At 38.4% G+C, this 20,711-nt stretch overlaps 1 protein-coding gene across 1 annotated transcript in view; it reads right to left on the bottom strand.

The window, feature by feature from the left end:
- GPR107 (G protein-coupled receptor 107) overlaps window positions 1-18,217 on the bottom strand; it is a 90,606-nt gene extending 72,389 nt beyond the window's left edge. The window contains exons 1-5 of the mRNA XM_036749044.1: window positions 17,718-18,217; window positions 3,632-3,745; window positions 3,256-3,306; window positions 2,913-2,995; window positions 443-582 (exon numbers count right to left, since the gene is read on the bottom strand). Coding sequence (XP_036604939.1) covers window positions 443-582; window positions 2,913-2,995; window positions 3,256-3,306; window positions 3,632-3,745; window positions 17,718-17,846 — 517 coding nt within the window. The 5' untranslated portion in view covers window positions 17,847-18,217. The remainder of the gene's footprint in view (window positions 1-442; window positions 583-2,912; window positions 2,996-3,255; window positions 3,307-3,631; window positions 3,746-17,717) is intronic.
- Between the last annotated feature and the right edge of the window lie 2,494 nt (window positions 18,218-20,711).

Below are 20,711 nucleotides of genomic sequence, written 5' to 3'. Positions count from 1 at the left end.
TAAAAGGGTTAGTAACAAGTTAAAGTCATCATCATTTTCATCAACAACTTATATGTATTTAGTGCACTTAGGTATATGGCACTATCCTTTATGTTAGACATACTAAAAGTCTTTGCAAAGTAATTATATATTCAATATAGATGTATTGATACAGATGAGCAGAAATAATAAGCAAAAGAGACAAGATGATTACATATGCAAATTAACCAAAAATATACATAATCCACCCCCTACCCCTCAGTAAGAATCAAGTTTTTACATGCTTATAATTAAGACTTCAAGGAGAAAGAGGACGCTATAGTCTTGGAAAGAAAACAGGGAGAAAAGATATTTCACATACGGAATGATATATGAACATATGATGTGGATAGGAAGCTGTGCTCATTTTAGAAATACTTTTAAACAAAGATATTCACACTGGAAGCTGAATATGAAAGATTACCTTGTTTTTCAAGAGTCTGATTATTTCCTGATGGACTTTTAAGACTTGGTTCCAGATTTTCACCAAGGATTTTCTCACTCTTGCTGAAGACGATTTTTGGTAAGTTGCTGCCAGCTTCTGGTGGAGACTTTATTTTGACACTAGTTTAAAAAATAATTCCAAGAAAATCCCCAGAAGCTTTTAACTTCAATCCTAAGATGCAATATTTTCAGGTATATAATTTGTCCCCATAAATGTGTTATGTGGAAAGTTAAGTGAAATTTGTCATTTCAGCTCTATCTCTTGGCACAATATGATTTCTCCTGTTTCTCTCCCTCTCTCTGTAATAATTAATCAACACCCATTTAGAAGAAAATTGTTCCCTGCTCCTTCCTCATGTTTCTCTCATTCCCATTCTCCATAACCTGACCCCAAACATGTCCTAATCCAACCAAGCCCACCCCCTTCCACTGTGCCCTCTGGCATTCCTATTCCATAGCAAACAAACTCCCCTTTAACCTGGACCCCTTCATCTCTCACATTCTTTCCGTCTATTAGCCAACACAGAAACTTGACTCCCTTCTGATGACAATGCATCCCCGCCAGTTATGGGCCTAGCTGAGATTAACATGAATTTGTCCTTGGTCTCCTTTGCTGCTTCATCACCCACATCACACCCCCTAACTGTAGGTGACTCCCAAAGTTCTGTCCTGGGTCCACTTCTTTGCATCATTATACTCTTTCTTGGTAATCTTCTCCCACAGCTTTAATATCTCTTTATGGAGATGACTCATAGACCTTTATATCTAGCCCCAGTCTGTATCACTAATTACCTACTAAATATTTCAACCAAGATATCCTAGAGACATCTTAAACTCAACATGCTTAAAACTGAACTCATTATCTTTCCCCCTAAGTTCTCCCTTTTTCCAAGCTTCTCTATTTCTGTTGAAGGCATCACCTCCTTCAGTATCTCAGGTTCAAAAGTGAGGTGTTATTCTTCATGCCTTACTCTCCTTCACTAACCAGTGAGTTACCAAATCTTGTCATTTCTACATTTACAGTATCTCTCACATCAGTTCCCTTCTCTCTACCCAAATGTGTATGTCCCCAGTTTAGGCCCTCATTAAGTCCCACCTAGATTACTACAACAGCCTCCTAATTAGTTTATTTACCTTGAATCTCTCACCACTCCAGTTCATCCTACATATTGACTCTAAGGTAATTTTCCTTTAGCACAAATCTAATCATGTGACTCCCCTACTCAATCAACTCCAGTGGCTCCCTATTGCCTCTAAGATCAAACAGAAACTCCTCTGTTTAGTTTTTAAAGCCCTTCACAACCTGTCCCCACTGATCTTTCCAGACTCACTGGACATTACCCTCCCATTTACAAGCTTCAATCCAGTCAGACTGGCCTTTTCTCTGTTCCTCATTTATGATGATCCCTCTCCTGTCTCCATGTCTTTTAACTTGCCATTCCCCCCTCCTTGGACTGTACTCTCTCCTTATCTCTAACTAAAAAGTCTCTCTCTCCCTTTAAAATGCAGCTCAGACACCATCTTTTCCATGAAGCCATTCCTGATCCCTCTGGGTGCTAGTGTTCTCCCTCCTATAGTTATCTTGTATTTAACTACTTTTTGCGCATATAAACACACATACCCAAATACACATTTACACATATACATTAGGTTTTATATTTATGCTATGCATATTTTATTTGCATTTATTGTTTTCTCCATTAGAATGTAAGCTCATTTGGAGTAGGCATTGTTTCATTCTTTGTACTTGAATCCTCAGCACCTTGCACAATGGCTGGCGCATAGGAGGTACTTAACAAATATTTGTTGATTGACCAATGAGATATCAAATTCAACAAAAATATTAAGTACTGTATGCAGAGCACTGCAATAGACTAGGTGCCTCAAGACCAAAGGTTCCCCACCCCTGCACTAGACACTAAGGAGTAAAAATGAAAACAAATTAAGTTCCTGCCCTCCAGGAACTCATGTTCTAATTATACCAGACCAAGAAAAAAGATCAAGAAGTAAAGCTCTTAATGATAACTAAAAACTACTGAGAGGGCTTGGGAGGCTTCTACAGAAATCAATCAACTTGAATGATAATATAAACTGTTACAAGCAGCAGGTACCTTCAATTTTTTTTTTTGCAGAAAGGAGCCATTTTTAAAATTTTAAATTAAAATTTTTAAATTTATTAAATTTTGAAACCTCGGGAGAAGGTACAATGTTGATGGCAAAACTCCTGTGTAGTGACTTTTTGTCAAGTACCATTCTTGGTGGGAATACCTTTAATTTTTCCATACCTTTAACTGTGAGTAGTTGGACTGCCTATCTTAGATTCGACATGGATGAAGAAATATCCCCTTGTTCACTTAATTCGTGAAAATCAGCACATATTTTGCTATCATGATGAGCCTCTCAACTCCATGTCAGAAGAGAACTGTGAAATTTTCAAGAGAATGACTTACAGATGACTTGAGAAATCCAGAATCAGCAGTGTAACAGAAATGGACTGCATTTTGTTGAAGATACAGTAATCCATATCTTCATCCTGAAAAGGGAACATCCAAATACACATAATCTTAATACTAGAAAACAGTTTAAAAAAAAAAAGAAAAAAGTTTCCAAGATACAAAAATTAGCATAATCTCAGATTCAAAGACTGAATATCATCACAATGGTGTTCAAGTATATCACCAAGTAAAAGCAATCAACTACTCTCAGTGACATGAATTAATATAATAACTCTTGTCCATTACCATTACAATAATGTTGAAAAACTACACAGGATCAGATAAACTTTGCATTTACCAGGTAAGAGGAGAATCCATCATTCTTTGTTCGGTCCAAGCTGAAACCAATCTAGAAGGAAGAAAATACAGATAATAAGAGGTAAACAACCATATGATTTTATGATGTCCACTCCCTTTCCTCTCTCTGACTTTACATACAAGATTTTCTTAGTATTCATTCTGTAAGAAAGAAGATCCTCATGCATGTAAAATCATGAGTTTTAAAACTACACAAGAATTAACAATCAAATATTAATTTTAAAGATAAAATCTTTCAGTATCTGATAAGGTAATATTATTTTCATCCACCTTAATTTCTTCCATTTTCTTCAGCAGTGTAATTTAATGGGGGAAGAAAGAGCAAACCTCTTAAAATCAGAGTAAAATATACCTACCGTTGCAGTGGTGTCTTCATTTCCCTTCACTGAGAGGCTACTGACGTTGACCACCATGGACCCATCTTTGAAGAATCCAAAAGTATTGAGATGAACCTTATGTCTCACATCATCCTGAAATGCATTTCACAGTGACAGATTTAGTAACATGCAAAAGCTGTCTTACAATCTATTCAATTATTTATCTACCATTTCCTCCATTCCTCCAATGTTCCTATCACATGCAACAATATACATAATCATAATACTTCTTTCCTCCCTTGAAATGATTAAGTTGATGATACTTAGAGGATGACTTCATTTAAGAATATCCCTAATCAATTTATTATATAAAGAAATTTAGAAATTTTGTCAGCAATTATTTCATTCTTAAGGAGGAAAAAAATCACACAAAAAACTGATAAATATAAAAAGGTTAAAAGTGATATTACACATAACGCCTTACCAGTTTTGCTCACCCTTTAACATTACCACCAAGTAGAGTGCTAGAGGCATGGGCTGCTACTAAGCAAAATTTTGAAGACAGCCTTCCTAGTCTTGCTAAATCAATCTACACATGGCATTACTCTGTGTGTTCAGAGCAGACCCATTTAGAACTCTAAAACAGTGGCTTACAAACTTCAGTGTAATGATCTTATTATCAAATGAGCTGATTATATTTTAAGACAAATGTAAATATGTTATTAGGAAAGAGTTAAAGAGACAAAACTCTGGGTGCCTAGTTTTTTCCAAGGCCATGCTTAATACCAACCAAAATCACTATTACTTTTTAAAAATATTTGATGGTGTGGGGTCCCTTTGTAAAGCACTTCCAATTTGCAGTTTCTGTCTTTTTAAACATGAATCAGTTTTCATCCTTGATAAACAATCAATCAATAAGCATTTATTAAACACCTACTATTTCCCCAGCATTATGGTAGGTACTGATGATATTGTAGTCCAGGTGAGAGGCGATGAGCACCTGAATCAGGGTGGTGGTTGTGTTGAGTGTCAGGAAGGTGGCAAATGCAGGAAGTATTATGGAGGTAAAATTGACAAGACCTGGCAACTAATTAGATTTGTGGGGTGAGGGGGAGAATGAGGAGTAAAGGACTTCTTTGAGGTTTCAAACCTGGATGACTCCAAGAATGGTGGTGACCTTGATAGAAACAGGTAAATTCAAGGCAGTGGATTTCAGGGGCAAGAGTTCTGTTTTGGACTTACTGAGTTTGAGATGCTTATCGGACTATAATGTTAGTGTCTAAATGTGATTCCTCTACTATCTTTGATATTAAAAGATTTCTTATATTAAAAAAAATCTTTGCAGATATTTTCCATTTTTCTTTCTCTTCTTTTACTTCTATTTTCAACCTTAAATGCTCATGAACTGACTGCCTACTTGGATGTCTCACTAAGCTTTCTTTAAACTGGTTTTGCCCCCCACTGCTTCTCATATGAGTATAACAGTAAAGACAGATACTTAGTGATTCATTTTTTTTCCTAAGCAGTCTATTGTAATCCTTACAAATCTAAAGGAATCCTTACTGTTAGCCTGAAACTATAAATGAAAAGTCATAAAACATATTCACAATGATTGCTTCACATGCTTTATATAATTAAGATTTGAGGTTTCTATCACTCTTCTTTAGCCTATGTATAGATCTTTCACTGCCAGCTCAATGAACTTCCAAACAGCTAAAGGTATGTCAGCTGGGTACTCCAAATTCCCTACCCCAGTCAACAAGTATTGAGCTATGTTTCAGAAAGGATTTGGAAACTGAGGCGGAAAGAAAAAGAGTTCCTTATTATCCAAATCTAAGTACTCTGTACTTATACCTTACTTGAGTCTTCTCTTTCCCAGGAGCAGCACTGCCATGGCTAAGTGGCAAGAGCCAAGTACTTGTCTTACAAGTGCATAGTTCTATCTTATTCTCCTAATGACAGGGTAACAGAGAAAGAAGAATAAAATTTAGGAGCAAGTAAACAAGTTTCACTGCCATTTTTGTTTAAGACTGATATAAGCACCTACATGATAATGCAAGACACTGTGCTAGGTGCTGGAATTCCGGAAAGACCATTAAGTTTCTACTTCTATTTTTAAAGTTTATAGTAGAGAATTTCACAAGACCCAACTCAAGAGCATCACAGTTTAGTGGAAACAGGATTGAATGTATATTTAGAAAACCCAAGTTGAAATCCTGGCTCAGTTATTTACTGTGTAAACTTGGGTCAGTCACTTCTCCTCTTTCAAGCCTCATGTCCTTAGCTAGAAGGGGCTATATCCGAGGCCTTCTCACACCCATTTTAGCTCTACCAGCTCATGAATATAAGACCATAAGTGGTTTAACTATTTCCCAAAACTTACATATTCCACAACTAACTGAACTGTCCAGTCCAATAAATGAAATTTCTCTGTCATATGGAATAAACTAAGCTGAATTACATGATATTTTTCCCAATAATATTTTCTTGAACAACAGTGTTTAAAAAATTGTTTTTTCTTAGCTCTTAAGGCAAATCTGTGTACTTAAAATGAATGGAAAATATCTACACCTGGTTTTTCTGGCACTACTATAATTCCACGTGCATTAAGCCAAACTTAAAAAAAACAAGCACCACTCTGAAAACATCCAACTGGTCTAAATTAAGTTATTCCTGATTTATCTGAGTTGCTGATTTGGGGGAAAGTGGCCACTGATGGTAGTACTGAAGCTTATGTTTTACCTTATATCATAACCTAAGCCACTATGCTTAAGGATAATCTTATTTTCAATAAACTGCTATATTACACCAAAATTCTGTAGATCATTTAAATGTCACAAAGGTCAATAAGGAACTGGATTCACAAAATAAAAAGTTCAGAGAATGATAGCCTCTATTTTCAGAGTTAAATTACTGATGCAATTTATAGCTACAAATACTTGATTTTGGGTGTCTGAAAAGCTGACTTACTTTATCTTTAATTTCATATAACACCTCATCAGTGATTTTAAAAATATACACATATTGATTTATGAATGACATTATAAATCAGTTCCCTTAAAACTTAACAGCTTATGAAAGCAATCAGAAAATCAAAGACAACAGAATTACACAAAAAGTATCTGTAATGTGCAAAGCTACTTTTCTCCTCCAAACTGACTACACAGAGATAACTGAAACGGCAAAGAACAATTAATAGTTACTCTGTTAAAACTTCAAATGATCAGGCCCTCAATCAGAACCTTTTAACTCTCAGTTTAGAAACTTTAGACCCAAAACTGGGCAGCTAGATGGCAAAGTGGATAGAGTGTTGGGGCCCTGAGTCAGGAACACTTATCCTTCAGAGTTCAAATCTGACCTCAAACACTTAGTAGAAGTGTGACCCTGGGCAAGTCACTTCACCCTGTCTGCCTCAGTTCCTCATCTGTAAAATGAGTCACAGAAATCAGTGGCAAACCATGCCAGTACCTTTGCCAAGAAAATCCCAAATGGGGTCATGAAGAGTCAGACACAACTGAAAAATAACTGAACAAAAAACATGCTTCCTACCTCTTGGCACAGAGATGATGGACTAGAGGTGCAAAAAGAGACATTTTCGAACATGGTCCATGTATGGATATGTTTTCCTTGACTATGCTTATTTGTTGCAATGAAGGGCTTTTATTTTTTAGGGGAGAATTGTGTAGGAGGAAGGGAAGAAATGATGGTAATACAAAAAAAGAAAACAAAGAAACAATAGCTAGTAAAACACTCAAAAATACATAGAAGAAAGAAGGGAGTTTAGAATGGGACACAGACATTCAGGACAATGTTGGTACTAACATGTTATATTTAATAAACACTTTAAAAAACAAGCTAATAGATTCGTTCAGTTTCATTTGTAATCTTTTTCTATTCCTTTACATGGAAATGTTCATATTTTCCATATTTTCCAGCAAAAACAGTTCAAATAAAAAAATCTGATCACTTTACGAGATTATATTCAGTATTCTAGAAAATTCAGATATGTAGAACTTATCAGTACATAACAATGTACTGAAACATGAAAATGTATAATAAAAAGAATCTTTAATGTAGAACAGTCATAAAAATGGCCAGACAATATTCATTGGCCAACCCATACACGGTCATTGGAGTAACTGAGGAACATAAAGAATTACTGGGAGCTGCAGAAAGTACTGTTAGCTAAGGCTTTCAGAGAAGCCTGAGATCAGGCCCTTTTCCAGCTTGCAAGGAATCCTGGCAAATGTCAAGAAAGAGGGTGGGATACCAACAAATGGTTTGGAGAGCAACCAAGCTAGGTCTCAGGTTTTACCAGTAGATCCTGATCTTCTGGTTAGGGCTCAAAGAGCTATTAAATTGAAATGAATTAGAAGCTACTGTCCTAAGACTGAAGAAACTGGAGGAGGATCTGGATCTGGATAGGGGAGGTCTTTGAGGTGGAGTCTTGCTAATCTTTAAATATTTGATGGCTTATCTCGTGGAAAAGGGATGAGATTCACTTTGCTTTATCTGAGAGGCCAGAGGGAGGACCAAAGAAGTGGTCTGAAGCAAAAAAGAAGCATATTTGGCTCTACCAAAGGAAGAACTGAGAGCCAGCACTAGTAGTAAGTAGTAAATGCAGCCCTCAGTCTGGAAGAATAGTGTTCAAGTCTTGCCTTTCACTGGTTATAAGAGCCTGAACAATTCACTTAACCTCACAAAGAGATCTAACAGTTGCAACAGAAGAACAGTTGCAGATTAGTCTAGGCAAGACTAATGACAGGCCTGGACAAACAGGAGAAATTTTTCCTAACAACTAAAGCGGTCCAATAGCAAAAATGGCATGACTCAAGGGGTGGTGAGTTCCCAATCACTAGAAGTCTTTAGTTAAAGCAGAAGTTGGTTGTCAAGGATATTATAGAGAGACTAAAGAATAGGCTAACTGAATAATTTAAAGTATTTGCATAGCCGACTATTAAAAAAACCCCACAAACTTCTAAAGATGTTCTCTAAAAAGGATAATTGTAATGTAAGCATATAATATAGTTTTCTCGATTGCATAACTCAGAAATGTTATCATTAAAAATTAGTCATTTTGAAATTATCTGAATTAAAGTGTTCTTGCACATAACTATGGGGTTCATGGCTCTACAGTTACTCCATTCATCAACAAAAGAGAGGGTGAAAGAAAAGGAAGGATATTCTATAGTACAAAAATATTTCTTGACAGCAAATTTTATTTTGTCATTTTAAAAACGAAAACCATTTGGAAATAACAAATATCAAAATTTAAAATAAAGAGATAGAAGAGAGCAAGAGAGATTAAAGCAGCAAAGGAAGTTAATAAAAGCAGACTCTTAAAGGATTCTTAAAATTCCCAAGAGACCTGTTTTGTTCTTTTTCTTTTAAGAGTTTTTGCCAAGTAATTATTTGATTATTTACCCCACCCCAGGCTTCTTTAGGAAAAGTTTGTTTGTGATCCAAGTAGTATAAAAGTTCGTTGAAACTCCAGAACACAATGCCTAATATACAGACTAAGGATTAGAAAGAAGCTCAGGGGTCATACAGTGTGACAACAGGCACTCAATATTTTATTTGTTGATGGGTAAAATAAAAAAAGAACAATGCTAAAAAAGGCTTGTGGACAAATAAATTATTTACAGTGGACTAAAAATTAATGACGCTTTCTAGTTCAAATATGGCCTGAAGAGAATGATGGTCACTGGCTCAATTTAAAACAAAGCATATTCCAAAAATCTTAGTGTAGTTTTAAACTACTACTAAAGGTAGGGCGATCTGTATAATAGTATTTTCATTATCAAAATAAAGGTACAGGTAAATTAAGACAAATTTCACATATTTATAGCAATCTACATGTTGGCATCTGTATTACCTAAATCTAGAAAACTTTTAAAACCCTTTGCCCTCTGGACAATTATAATAATTAAAAATAATCCAAAAAACAAAGCAAGTGCACCAAAAATAACCCAAACGATTGTTTTAATGCCAATAAAGTAAAAGGAACAATTCAGAAGTTTTCAAGGGAAATACAATTAAAACTCCATTTAAAAATTACATTAGGTGATGATGCAGGAAAAATATCCTATAATCTCTTCCAAATACATCCATTAGAATCAGTTCTGTAAACCAAAACCTCCTGAAGGAGTGGGTAAGTGAAAGCCTCTGAACATACAAGCTTAGTGTAAGCAAATCATCTCTTTTTGGTCCTTTTTCAACTACCTTGTATATACAGAGACTAGGTGTTTGGAGAAATACTGACAAGTTCCCTAGAAAGGGATCCATTCCACCCCTTACCAATGCATAAAATCCTTTTATTATACTTTCAATATGTCATTCAGCCTCTGCTTGAAGACCTAAAATAACAGGGAACTCATAGTGCATATTAAGTGTTCATTACCAGAATTTAAGTGACTCTTTCTTAAATGGCCTCAAAATTAGCACTAACATCTAAGTGCTAAACAAAACTGGACTGGATCTAATTCAATAAAAAAACAAACCATAGGAGAATTAAGATTTGAAAGCACAATCCACAAACATTCTCTTAAATCAGACAGTATTCTATTATATTTAGGATGCAACTCCTTTACAGAGCTTGAACATTGCATATGTTGTCAGATATTTCACTGTGTTGACTGGTTTTTTATATTTATTTTTCTTTTCTTTTACTTTTTAAAAATAAATTCTTTCTTAAATGGACTGACTACGGAAGGCACAGGAATACAGGGGGAAATTTAGTTGATGTAAAAACAAAGATATCAAAATTTTATTTTTAAAAAGTGTAGGAATAAATGACTGATTCCTAATTTGATAGTTTCCATCTAAGAACAAGTGCTAGAATTATCTATAATGGAGAAATGCTGGAAGCCCTTTCTTAAAAGATCAAAGGCAAAGTGAGGAGGTTGGTGTATGAGAGGAAGAGGAGGAATTTGAACCCAAGTCTTGACTCCAGAGCCAGCGCTCTGGCTGTACCACTATACTGCACTGCCTTTTTGCGCTATAAGAAAAGATGAAATGTGTGACTTCAGAAAAACATTCAAGGACTTGTGAGTTTTATGCAGAGTACAACAACTAGAAACAGGCGAACAACTCATACAATGACAACAACATTGTAAAGGAAAACAAATGTGAAAGACTTAAGACCTATGAGCAATGCAATGACCAATCACAAATCCAAAGAGTGATAAAGAATAATGCTTCTTGGTAAAGAGATGATGGCCAAAGCTGCAGAATGAGTCAGATGTTTTCAGATATGGACAATGTTTGGATTTCTTTCTTTTGCTTTGCGATAATTATTACAAGGAAGGATTTTTCTCTTTTTCCTCGGGAGACTTAAGAGTGGGGTAATGATAATCATAACAAAAAGAAAAGAGCATCCATAAAACATTTTTAAAAATACATAGAACAGAGCAGAAGGAAATTAAGAAGGGGATACATATAACAGAGCAATGTTATATTAAATTTGATAAACATTTTTTAAAAGCCAAGATGTTCAGGGTTTCATATACAATTCTCTTTCTGTTTTTCGTATAAGGAAATGTTCATGTTGTCAAGTTCATAATGATTAAAAAAAACTTTAAAAAATCTCACAGCTTCAGGAATTCAAGATGGAGGAAGCATGACAAGACAAGTCATCTGAAAAAGACCTTGGAGCGTCGGTAAACTAGTAGATCAATATAAGTCTATAGAGTGTCAGAGCAACCAACCAAAAGCTAACATAATCTTAGGCTCCATTAAAAGAGGCAATGAAAAGCACTAGAAATATAACAGTCCCACTACATACTCTGCCCTGTGTTCAGTTCTGAGTCAGATTTAAGAAAGAAATTGATAGTCTGATAAATTCAAGAGTACAGTAACCAGAATGGTGAAGGGTCATAAGATGATTTCCAGTGAAGATGGGATGAAGAAACAGGATGTTTAGCCTAAAAAAGAGAAGATTTTGGGAAGAATGAGGAGGGCCCTTGATTGGTTCAAGTACTTAAAGAGCTATCAAGTGGAAGAGGGATTAGATTTGTTCTATTAGTATGCTGAAGAAAGAAGAACTAAAAGCAATTGGTATAAGTTGTAAAAACTCAAGTTTAGGTTTGATATGAGGAAGAGTGGATTAGAATTAACAGAAGATTTCTAGAAGAGACTGAAAAAGGATTGACACATTAAGTACTGAAATTAATTTAAATGTAAATAGTTACTGAGCAAGTCCAGTTACTTATATTGCTATATAATGCTAAGTATCTAATAAAACACTTGAAGAAGTTTCTTAACTTTTAAAATATCATAAAGTTCATAAGATATGCTTATTCCTAAAATTCATCTTAACCTGAAACAACTCAACGCAATAATTTATAGTTCTTCTCTATCACCTTTCCTTCAAAGATCACAAGGTATTACAGATCAAAACGAGGCTTCTATTTAAAAGCTAGAAACTACAGAACATTCAAATATTTTCTATTTTGAGACTTTAAAATCGAAACAGAGTGAACCAACTATATCTACAAAACCAGTATCATGAACTTTTTTGAAAATAACCACCATCACCATCTTTTTACAGCAGCATTCCTCAAATTCATGAATATAAACATGTCCGCACTGATTGGGGGGGAGAAGAAGAGAGACAGACAGACAGTAGACAGACAGACAGACAGACTTTACCAAAGATTCAGTTTCCTCATCTCTAAAATGAGAGGCATGGAGCATATTAAGGTTTTGTTTTTTTCCCCCAGCTTTTACTTCCATGACCCTTCGATGCACTGGTCTAGAGCGGGCCCACATAACCTGTGGACTGGGGCACTTGCAGCATGCCAAAGGATTTCCTCTATATACAAAGGATGTTTTTCTCTACATTTTTCGAAGGCCAGCCAAAATCCTTTGACCTGCCATAAGTGGCCCTTGGGCAGCAGGTTGTACAGGCCTAGTCTAGAGACACTGAAAAATCTTTACTATCTAGCATCAGGTAGGTGACCCAGCAAATAGAGCTCGGGGCCCATATGTGGCCTCAGACACTTAGCAGCTATGTGACTCTGGGCAAGTGTCTGACTCAGTTTCCTCAACTGTAAAAGGGAGATAATAAAAGCACCCACCTCAGAGTTGTTATGAGGATCAAGTAACATAAATGCTTGTTCTTTTTTTTTAACTACCTTCTTAAATGTTTTTAAATAAACTCTTGTTTTAATAACAATGCAGGCAACTGGTCTTAGAACTTGAAAGACCATCAAATTCGATCCCCTTATTTTACAGATGAAAAACTGAGGCCCAGAGATTTGAAATGGTTTGGCCAGTCACAAAGGTAATAAAACGCAGAGCTGGTATTCAAATGCAGGTCTTCAGACTCTTAAGCTCAGCATTCTTTCTAACATGCTACGAGCTCTAAGAGATTTTTAACAAAGGGAAACAATTCACTTGTTTGATAACATGTATCTTTTTCCTTTCACCAGCAAAAAAAAAGGCTAATAGAGAACATGGTTTAAAAGGTGGTTTGAAGTTTTTTAGCAGTCAGGTTCCTTTGATGGGTAACAAGCACCTGGCTAGAAGTCAGAAGAAATGGGTTGGAATTCCACATCTTACCAGTTATAAGATTCTGAAAAAGTTATATTCCTCTAAGCCATTTTCGGGTCTGTAAACTGGCAACATTTGCACAATAGGCCTTAACTAGAGTTGTAAGGAAGTGCTTTGAAAACCTTAAAACATTATAGATGTGAGCTATTCTTATTTAAATTCCCTTTCTAGGTTCTGGGGGAAAGGGCTGAGTATGGGATTTCAAATCAAAGGGCCTAGATTCAAATTTCAGCTCTGCTGTTTATTATTTGTGTGACACTTAGGAAAGTCAAATAAACTTTCTAAGCCTCTGAGTACCAGCTTATCAAATGAGGCAGTGGACTAGATGATTTCTAAGATGATCTCAGCTTTCAGAGAGCCCTCAGCACAAAAGGTAAGGAAGAAAATACACTGGACACTACAGCAGAGTGTTATATTGGAAAATACTGCGGACTAGGAGTCAATCATTCAATAAACATTTGCTGTTGTTTTTAATTGATTAGTCAAGTCTGACTCTTCAGGACCCCATTTGGGGTTTTCTGGGCAAAGATACTGGGATGGTTTGTCATTTCTGTCTCCAAAACATTTATTAAGTACCTACTATGTGCTGGGCACTGTGCTAGGAACTAAGGACAAAAAAACCCCAACAAGTTCTATCTAAATGAGCTTATATTTGATGAGGGGGAGAGAGACAATATGTATGCAATTATAACAATATGTATGTATGTAAACATATGTATAATAAAACTACACAAAATAAATACATGGTACTTAGGAAGGAAAGGCATTAATAGTTGTAAGGATCAGGAAAAACTTTGTGTAGAACAAGGATTTCCAACTTTTTCAGTTTCTGTATTCCTTGGTTCCTTCAAAAAACTTGTTACCCTTTATTCAATAGGGAAAGTAAATAAATTCTAGAATTTACTATGCACTTAAGGAATAAAGGGATTAAATAATTTCAATAGGATATATAATTTTTCACTAAATAATCCCTTTAACTCCTTGAACAAGCTTCTCATACCCCTTTGGGATACACGTACCCCAGGGGGTATAGAAAATGGTTCTTGGACTGTCCTGAAGAGAGTGAGGGACTCAATGGGATGGAGGTGAAGAGACAGTGCATTCTAAGCATGGAGAACAGCCAGCAGTACAATGACTTTGTGTAAGGAAGAGAAAGGCCAGTTTGGTCTTTTACCATAGGTTACAGAAAGGGGAGTAAATTATAACAGAACTAAAAAGATAAGTTGGGCTAGATTGTAAAGAGCTTTAAGAACCAAACAGAGGATTTTATATTTGATCCTGGAAGCAGTAGGGAGCCACTGGAGTTTAGTGAGTAGAGGAGTGACATGGTCAGATAGATCTATACTGAAGGGAAACCACTTTCACAGCTGTGTGATGGCACCATATAGATTAGTGGGGAGAGATGTGAGGCAGGGAAACCACTGTAGCAGGCCAGTGCAACGGTCCAGTTGAGGAATAAGGGCCTGAATTAAAGTATGAGGGGAGAAGAAGGATGAATGTGAGATTCTGTAAAGAAAGAAGCAGTAAAGTTTGGATATGTGGGGTGAAAGAAATTGAGAAGGCGGGAAGGACACTGATTGTAAACTAGTGACTAAAAAGATAATGTCTTCAATAGAGATGTTGTTCAGTCATTTTTCAGTCATGTCTAGCTCTTTATGACCCCATTTAGGGGTTTGCCATTTCCTTCTCCAGCTCATTTTACAGATGAGGACCTGAGGCAAACAGGGTTAAGTGACTTGCCCAGGGTCACGCAGCTAGGAATGGTCTAAGGCCACATTTGAACTCAAGAAGATGAGTCTTCCTGACTCCAGGCCTGGTGCTCTATTGACTATGCCACTTGGCTGTCCTTGATAGAAACAGGGGACACGAAATCTGGGAATGGGCAAGAGGAGGGAAGAAATAATGAGTTTGGACATGTTGAATTTGAGATGTCTCCAGGACAGTCAGTTGAAAATAAAAGAAAGTTAGTAATTCTGATTGAACCATAATGGTCATCTGCACAGAGACAACAACTAAAACAATGGGAAGTTAGGAAGACTCATCTTCCTGAATTCAAATCTGGCACCTCAGACACTTACTAGCTATATGACCCTGGGTAAATCATTTAACCCTGCTTGCCTTAATCCACTGGAGAAGGAAACGGCAAACTATTCCAGTATCTTTGTGGAGAGAACACCAAGAAAAACAAAACAAGAAAAGACCTCTCCAGACCTCAGCTTCCCCATACATAAAACGAAGTGGTTAGACTTCTTGTTGTTCACGCAGCTAGGAATGGTCTAAGGCCACATTAGAACTCAAGAAGATGAGTCTTCCTGACTCCAGGCCTGGTGCTCTATTGACTATGCCACTTGGCTGTCCTTGATAGAAACAGGGGACACGAAATCTGGGAATGGGCAAGAGGAGGGAAGAAATAATGAGTTTGGACATGTTGAATTTGAGATGTCTCCAGGACAGTCAGTTGAAAATAAAAGAAAGTTAGTAATTCTGATTGAACCATAATGGTCATCTGCACAGAGACAACAACTAAAACAATGGGAAGTTAGGAAGACTCATCTTCCTGAATTCAAATCTGGCACCTCAGACACTTACTAGCTATATGACCCTGGGTAAATCATTTAACCCTGCTTGCCTTAATCCACTGGAGAAGGAAACGGCAAACTATTCCAGTATCTTTGTGGAGAGAACACCAAGAAAAACAAAACAAGAAAAGACCTCTCCAGACCTCAGCTTCCCCATACATAAAACGAAGTGGTTAGACTTCTTGTTGTTCAGTCAGGTCAGACTCTGTAATTCCATGGATCATACTATCCGTGGTGTTTTCTTGACAAAGATACCAGAATGGTTTGCCATTTCCCTCTCCAGTGGATTAAGGCAAACAGAGTTAAGTGATTTACCCAGGGTCACACAGCTAGTGAGTATCTGAGGAGAGGAGAGGAGAAAATTGAAACTGAAGGAGACAAGAGACTTGACTGAAGGGAAATGATTTGCAGCATGTCCCAAGGGCTAGTAAAAGGACAGAACTAGAACCGAGGTCTTCTGACTGTCCTGTCCTGTGCTTTTCCCACTACACCACACCATATTCATATCCGTGAGCTATAGTTTCCTCCTCTATAAAATAGAAATGATACTTAGATTATCTACTTCACAGGATTATTGGGAAAGAAGCACAGTCCTATTATCATTGGGGGGAGGAGGTAGATTGCAAGACCTGTCAGTATCACTGAAAAATGAGAGCAAGGAAGGAGAAAGTCAAAAGGTTAGGAGAGAAAACTGGGAATGAGGGGGAAACAGTAATTTTATTCCTCAATGAAGAAGAGAACTTCAAAAAGATTTAAGAGAAATTTCAAGCCAGAGGACCTCAGTTAGAGTCCCAACTCTCCTATTCACTATTTGTCTGATATGTATAACCTATATCAAATTGCCTACCATTTTTGGAAGATGTAAGGGAAGGGAGAAAAATTTGGAACTCAAAACCTTGTAAAAATGAATGCTAAAAATTGCCCTTAACTGCCACTAGGGAAAAAATAAAATACTATTTTTAAAATGTGAAAAAGAAAGAAATTTACTACCTGTGTGACTTTGGGCAAGACCCTTAACAAACTCTCTGTCTCAATTCCCTTGTCAGTAAAATGAGAGGGACGGATTTCTAAAGTCCTTTCCAATGTTAACATTTTTATGATGATTATTCCTGGTCAATAGAATAATTCCTGGCCTTCCCAGTCCGGAGTGGTGGCATTTCAAATCAGTGAGGGACACGCCCCCAGAGCCCCTAGATGGCCACTCCCTTAACGTGAAACAGATAGGAAAGAGACAAAGAGGAGAGGAGACAAGGGGAAGGGATAGCTGGAGAGAAGAGGGAGAGGAATGTGGGAGGAGAGATACAGAGGAGAGAAAGAAGAGGGTGGGGGGAGGAAAAGAGGAGGAGGAAAGGGAAAGGAAGTGGAAAGGAGAGGAAAGATACAAGAGAGAGGGAAGGCAGGGAGAAAAAGAGAAGAAAGGAAGAGAGAGGGAGTGAGGAAAGACACAGGAGGAGAGGGAGAAGAGAAGAGGAGAGGAGATAAGGGGAGACAGAGGAGGGGAGAGAGAAAAAGAGGTGAGAAGAAAGAAGAGCTATAGGAGGAGAGGGAGAGAGTGGAAAAAGTAGAGGAGGAAGAGAAGAAAAAGAGAGATAGAGGAGATAAAGGAACAGAGGGAGAAAAGGGAGAGATACAGGAAGAGAGAGGGAGGGAAAGTTGAGGAGAGAGAAGAGAGGAAGAGAGTGGGAGGGAGAGGACAGAAAAGAGAAGAAGAGAGAGGAGAGATACAGGAAGGGACCGAGAGAGAGAAGAGTGCCTAGAACATAGGCGCTTAATGAATGTTTACTGAATTGAGGAAGAGAGAGAGAGAGGAGAGATACAGGACAGGTAGAGTAGAGGAAGAGGGGGAGGAAAAGGAAGAGGAGAAGGGAGAGGGACAGGGGACGGAGGGGGAGGAGAGAGGGAAAGGAGGAGGAAAGGGCCCCAACTACTCCAAGGCGCCCCCCGCCCCGCCCCCGGCCAAATACCCCCTCCTCCAGCCTCCCGAACCCGGCTACCTTGAGCGCTAGGTGGTGGACACGACCCTGGCCGAGGTGACCCAAGAGCTGCAGGAGTCCCAGCAGCAAGAGCAGCCGGTGGCGGCCCGGTCCAGAGCCCAAGCAGCATAGGGGTACCGAGGCAGCCATGTTTGTTCCAGCATCACAGGCCGCCCCCACCCCCCCTTTGGCCTCTCCAGCTCACTTCCGGGGTCAAAGGGCGGGGACGCCGGAAGGGGGGAAAAGCCATTCCGCTTTTATGGCAGGCTCGCGTAGTCCCGAAGTATTCTCTGTGCGATCGTTGAGTGTGGAGGCTAAGAGGCAAAAAGGCACTGACTCTGCCCCCCTAAGCCAATCCGTTCCGTCCTTTCTGTTGCCCCGAAGCGCCAGTTTGGTCCTTACCAGAGGAGTGCAGAGGGTGAGAGAGGGACAGCTTGGGCAGCTGTGTGTGGGGTTGCGATGGCAACAGCTGCTTTCCTCCACCCCCTCCTCCTCCCCTCGCCAGCCCCCAGTGCCCCCCCCGCCCCGCCCAGTCCCCAGATCAAAGGACGTCACTGAAGGACAGAGACCTCAGCTTCAGAGCTGCTCAGTATCAAGAAGACTCGATGCTGACAGACAGGAACCTCCTTCCCTGTTAGCCGGGTGCGGGCTAAGGCTTTGTCCAGCTGGCTACGGTCACCCTGCCGGGCTGCAGGGTGTACACGGGCCGCTAGCCAGGCGACGCTCCAGGCCTGACTGGCAGAGCCGCAGGGGGCCTCAGAGGTCACTACCTGCGCAGGAATTCTCTCCCTATGAAGACCTCCAGTGATGGGAACCCTGCTTCCTGGGGCTTCCTATTCTGATTTGGGACAGCATAGCATTGTTTGCAAACTCCACCCAAAGCATGCAGTTTGTTGTGTACTAGAAACCTTTCGATGTCCTTGCTCTTGCTTACAGGCAGCCCCATGGAAGAAAACTGCCATGAAGCAGTGGCTCCCGCTAACAGCAACCTCCCTTGCTGCTTCACAACCTTGTGAGGCCTTTGGATTCTTTTGTGTACTGTCATTTTGTTTTGGATTGGTGAAATTTGTGCCTTTCCTCGCCAAGTCACATAACTTTTCTTTTCCCTTACCAAGCCCAGCAGATGGGCATTGGGGCATTAGGGGAAAAAAAATGGACGCTGAGGAATTTAATAAATATTAAGTACTTGTTATGTACAAGGCACTGTGTTTGACAATAGATATACTTATTTATTTATTTATTTATTATATTTAGTTTTCAGCATTGATTTTCACAAGAGTTTGGATTACAAATTTTCTCCCTATTTCTACTCTCTCCCCACCCCACTCCAAGATGGCATATATTCTGGTTGCCCTGTTCCTCCCTTCTGTCACCCCACTCCCCTCCCATCCCCTTTTCCCTTCCTTTCTTGTAGAGCAAGATAAATTTCTATGCCCTATTGCCTGTGTAGGCCTTTATCCTAACCCCCACTCCCTGCCCCTTCAAGATTAAGCAAAAGCTGGGAGGGGGGAGGGAGAAACAGGGGCAGAGTACTGGCGGGGAGCAGGTGGTGGAGATGATGTAGAGTACCAGTTGTACCAGTTAGAGGTAACATGTCATGGAGCAATCTGGTAAGTGTGTGATAAAGGCAAAGAAGAGATTCTGACAAAGTACTCTAGGAAAATATGAGGCAAGAGAGAAGACATTTGACTATAGAAATTAGGCAAAGCTTCATAGAGGTAGTGGCCTTGAAAGATGAGGATTTTGGGAGACTGAAGTGAGGAAGTGAATTTCAGTCATGGAGAATGACCAGAGTTGGCATGTACCTAGGAGAGTAATGTGAAATAAAGCTGAACAGGTGTCAAAGATTCAGAGTTGGGAGGGACCTCAATTCATCTAGTCCAATCCTTACGTGACCCAGATTTGAGACAGCTTTAAAACTAGGCGGAAGGGGCAGCTAGGTGGTACAGTGAGTAGAGTACCAGCCCTGCAGTCAGGAGGACCTGAGTTCAAATGCAGCCTCAGACACTTGACACACATTAGCTGTGTGACCTTGGTCAAGTCACTTAACCCCAATTGCCCTGCCTTCCCCCCTCAAAAAAAACTGGGTGGAGGAATTTATATTTTATCTTGTAGGCAACAGAGAGGTACTGATGGTTTTTGAAGAAGAAGAAACACTATCTCACTATTCCTGTTCAATTTGGACTGTACAATTTCTCTTCTATGAAAGTAGGAAGCATCTAGTTTTTGTCTCATTTTATATTAATAGTCAGAGAATTAAACAAAGTTTTCTCTGTCGTGTCTATAGAGGAATCGTTAGGGATTTTACCCTATATGTGGAAGAAATCTTTTTAAAAATTTTTTTAAATTTATTTTTATTTCTTTTAATTTTCATATTTTATTATTTAATGTTTTTAGTTTTCAACATTGATTTCCACAAGATTTTGAGTTACAAATTTTCTCCCCATTTCTATCCTCCCCCCCACTCCAAGATGGCATATATTCTGATTGCCCCATTCCCCAGTCAGCCCTCCTTTCCATCACCCCACTCTCCCCCATCCCCTTTCCCCTTACTTTCTTGTAGGGCAAGATAGATTTCTATACCCCATTGCCTGTATATCTTATTCATGTGGAAGACATCTTGTTTCAAAGTCCTTTTAGATTAAATTTTGCTCTACCAAATCAATGACTTTTCTAAAAAAATCAACAGTAAGTTCAGCAGAATCTTGTTTTTTTCTCCATCTTTCAGTTAATTATGTAACTGTAAAGATACAGTCTGCTCTGGAATATAATTTACAAAAGTTTTCCTGTCCTCTTCTCATATTTTCATCAAGGATGCTTTTAATAGCTATATAATTTATTTTCACAAAGATTTTATAGAAATAGCAAAGTAGACATGGGTTGGTAGTAATCGATTGTCTTCTCAGTTCCCTTTTTGGTAGCAGTAATTTCCATCATTTAAAAAAATTATTCAATAGCTACCCCACTTTCAGATATCTTAGGAATTATTTGGTGAGTACCCTCAGAATTGTTACC

Source organism: Trichosurus vulpecula, chromosome 3 (assembly GCF_011100635.1).
Source record: "Trichosurus vulpecula isolate mTriVul1 chromosome 3, mTriVul1.pri, whole genome shotgun sequence".
NCBI classification, from domain to species: domain Eukaryota; kingdom Metazoa; phylum Chordata; class Mammalia; order Diprotodontia; family Phalangeridae; genus Trichosurus; species Trichosurus vulpecula.
The sequence above is the reverse complement of the archived record's forward strand: the minus strand, read 5'-3'. Positions and strand labels throughout refer to the sequence as shown.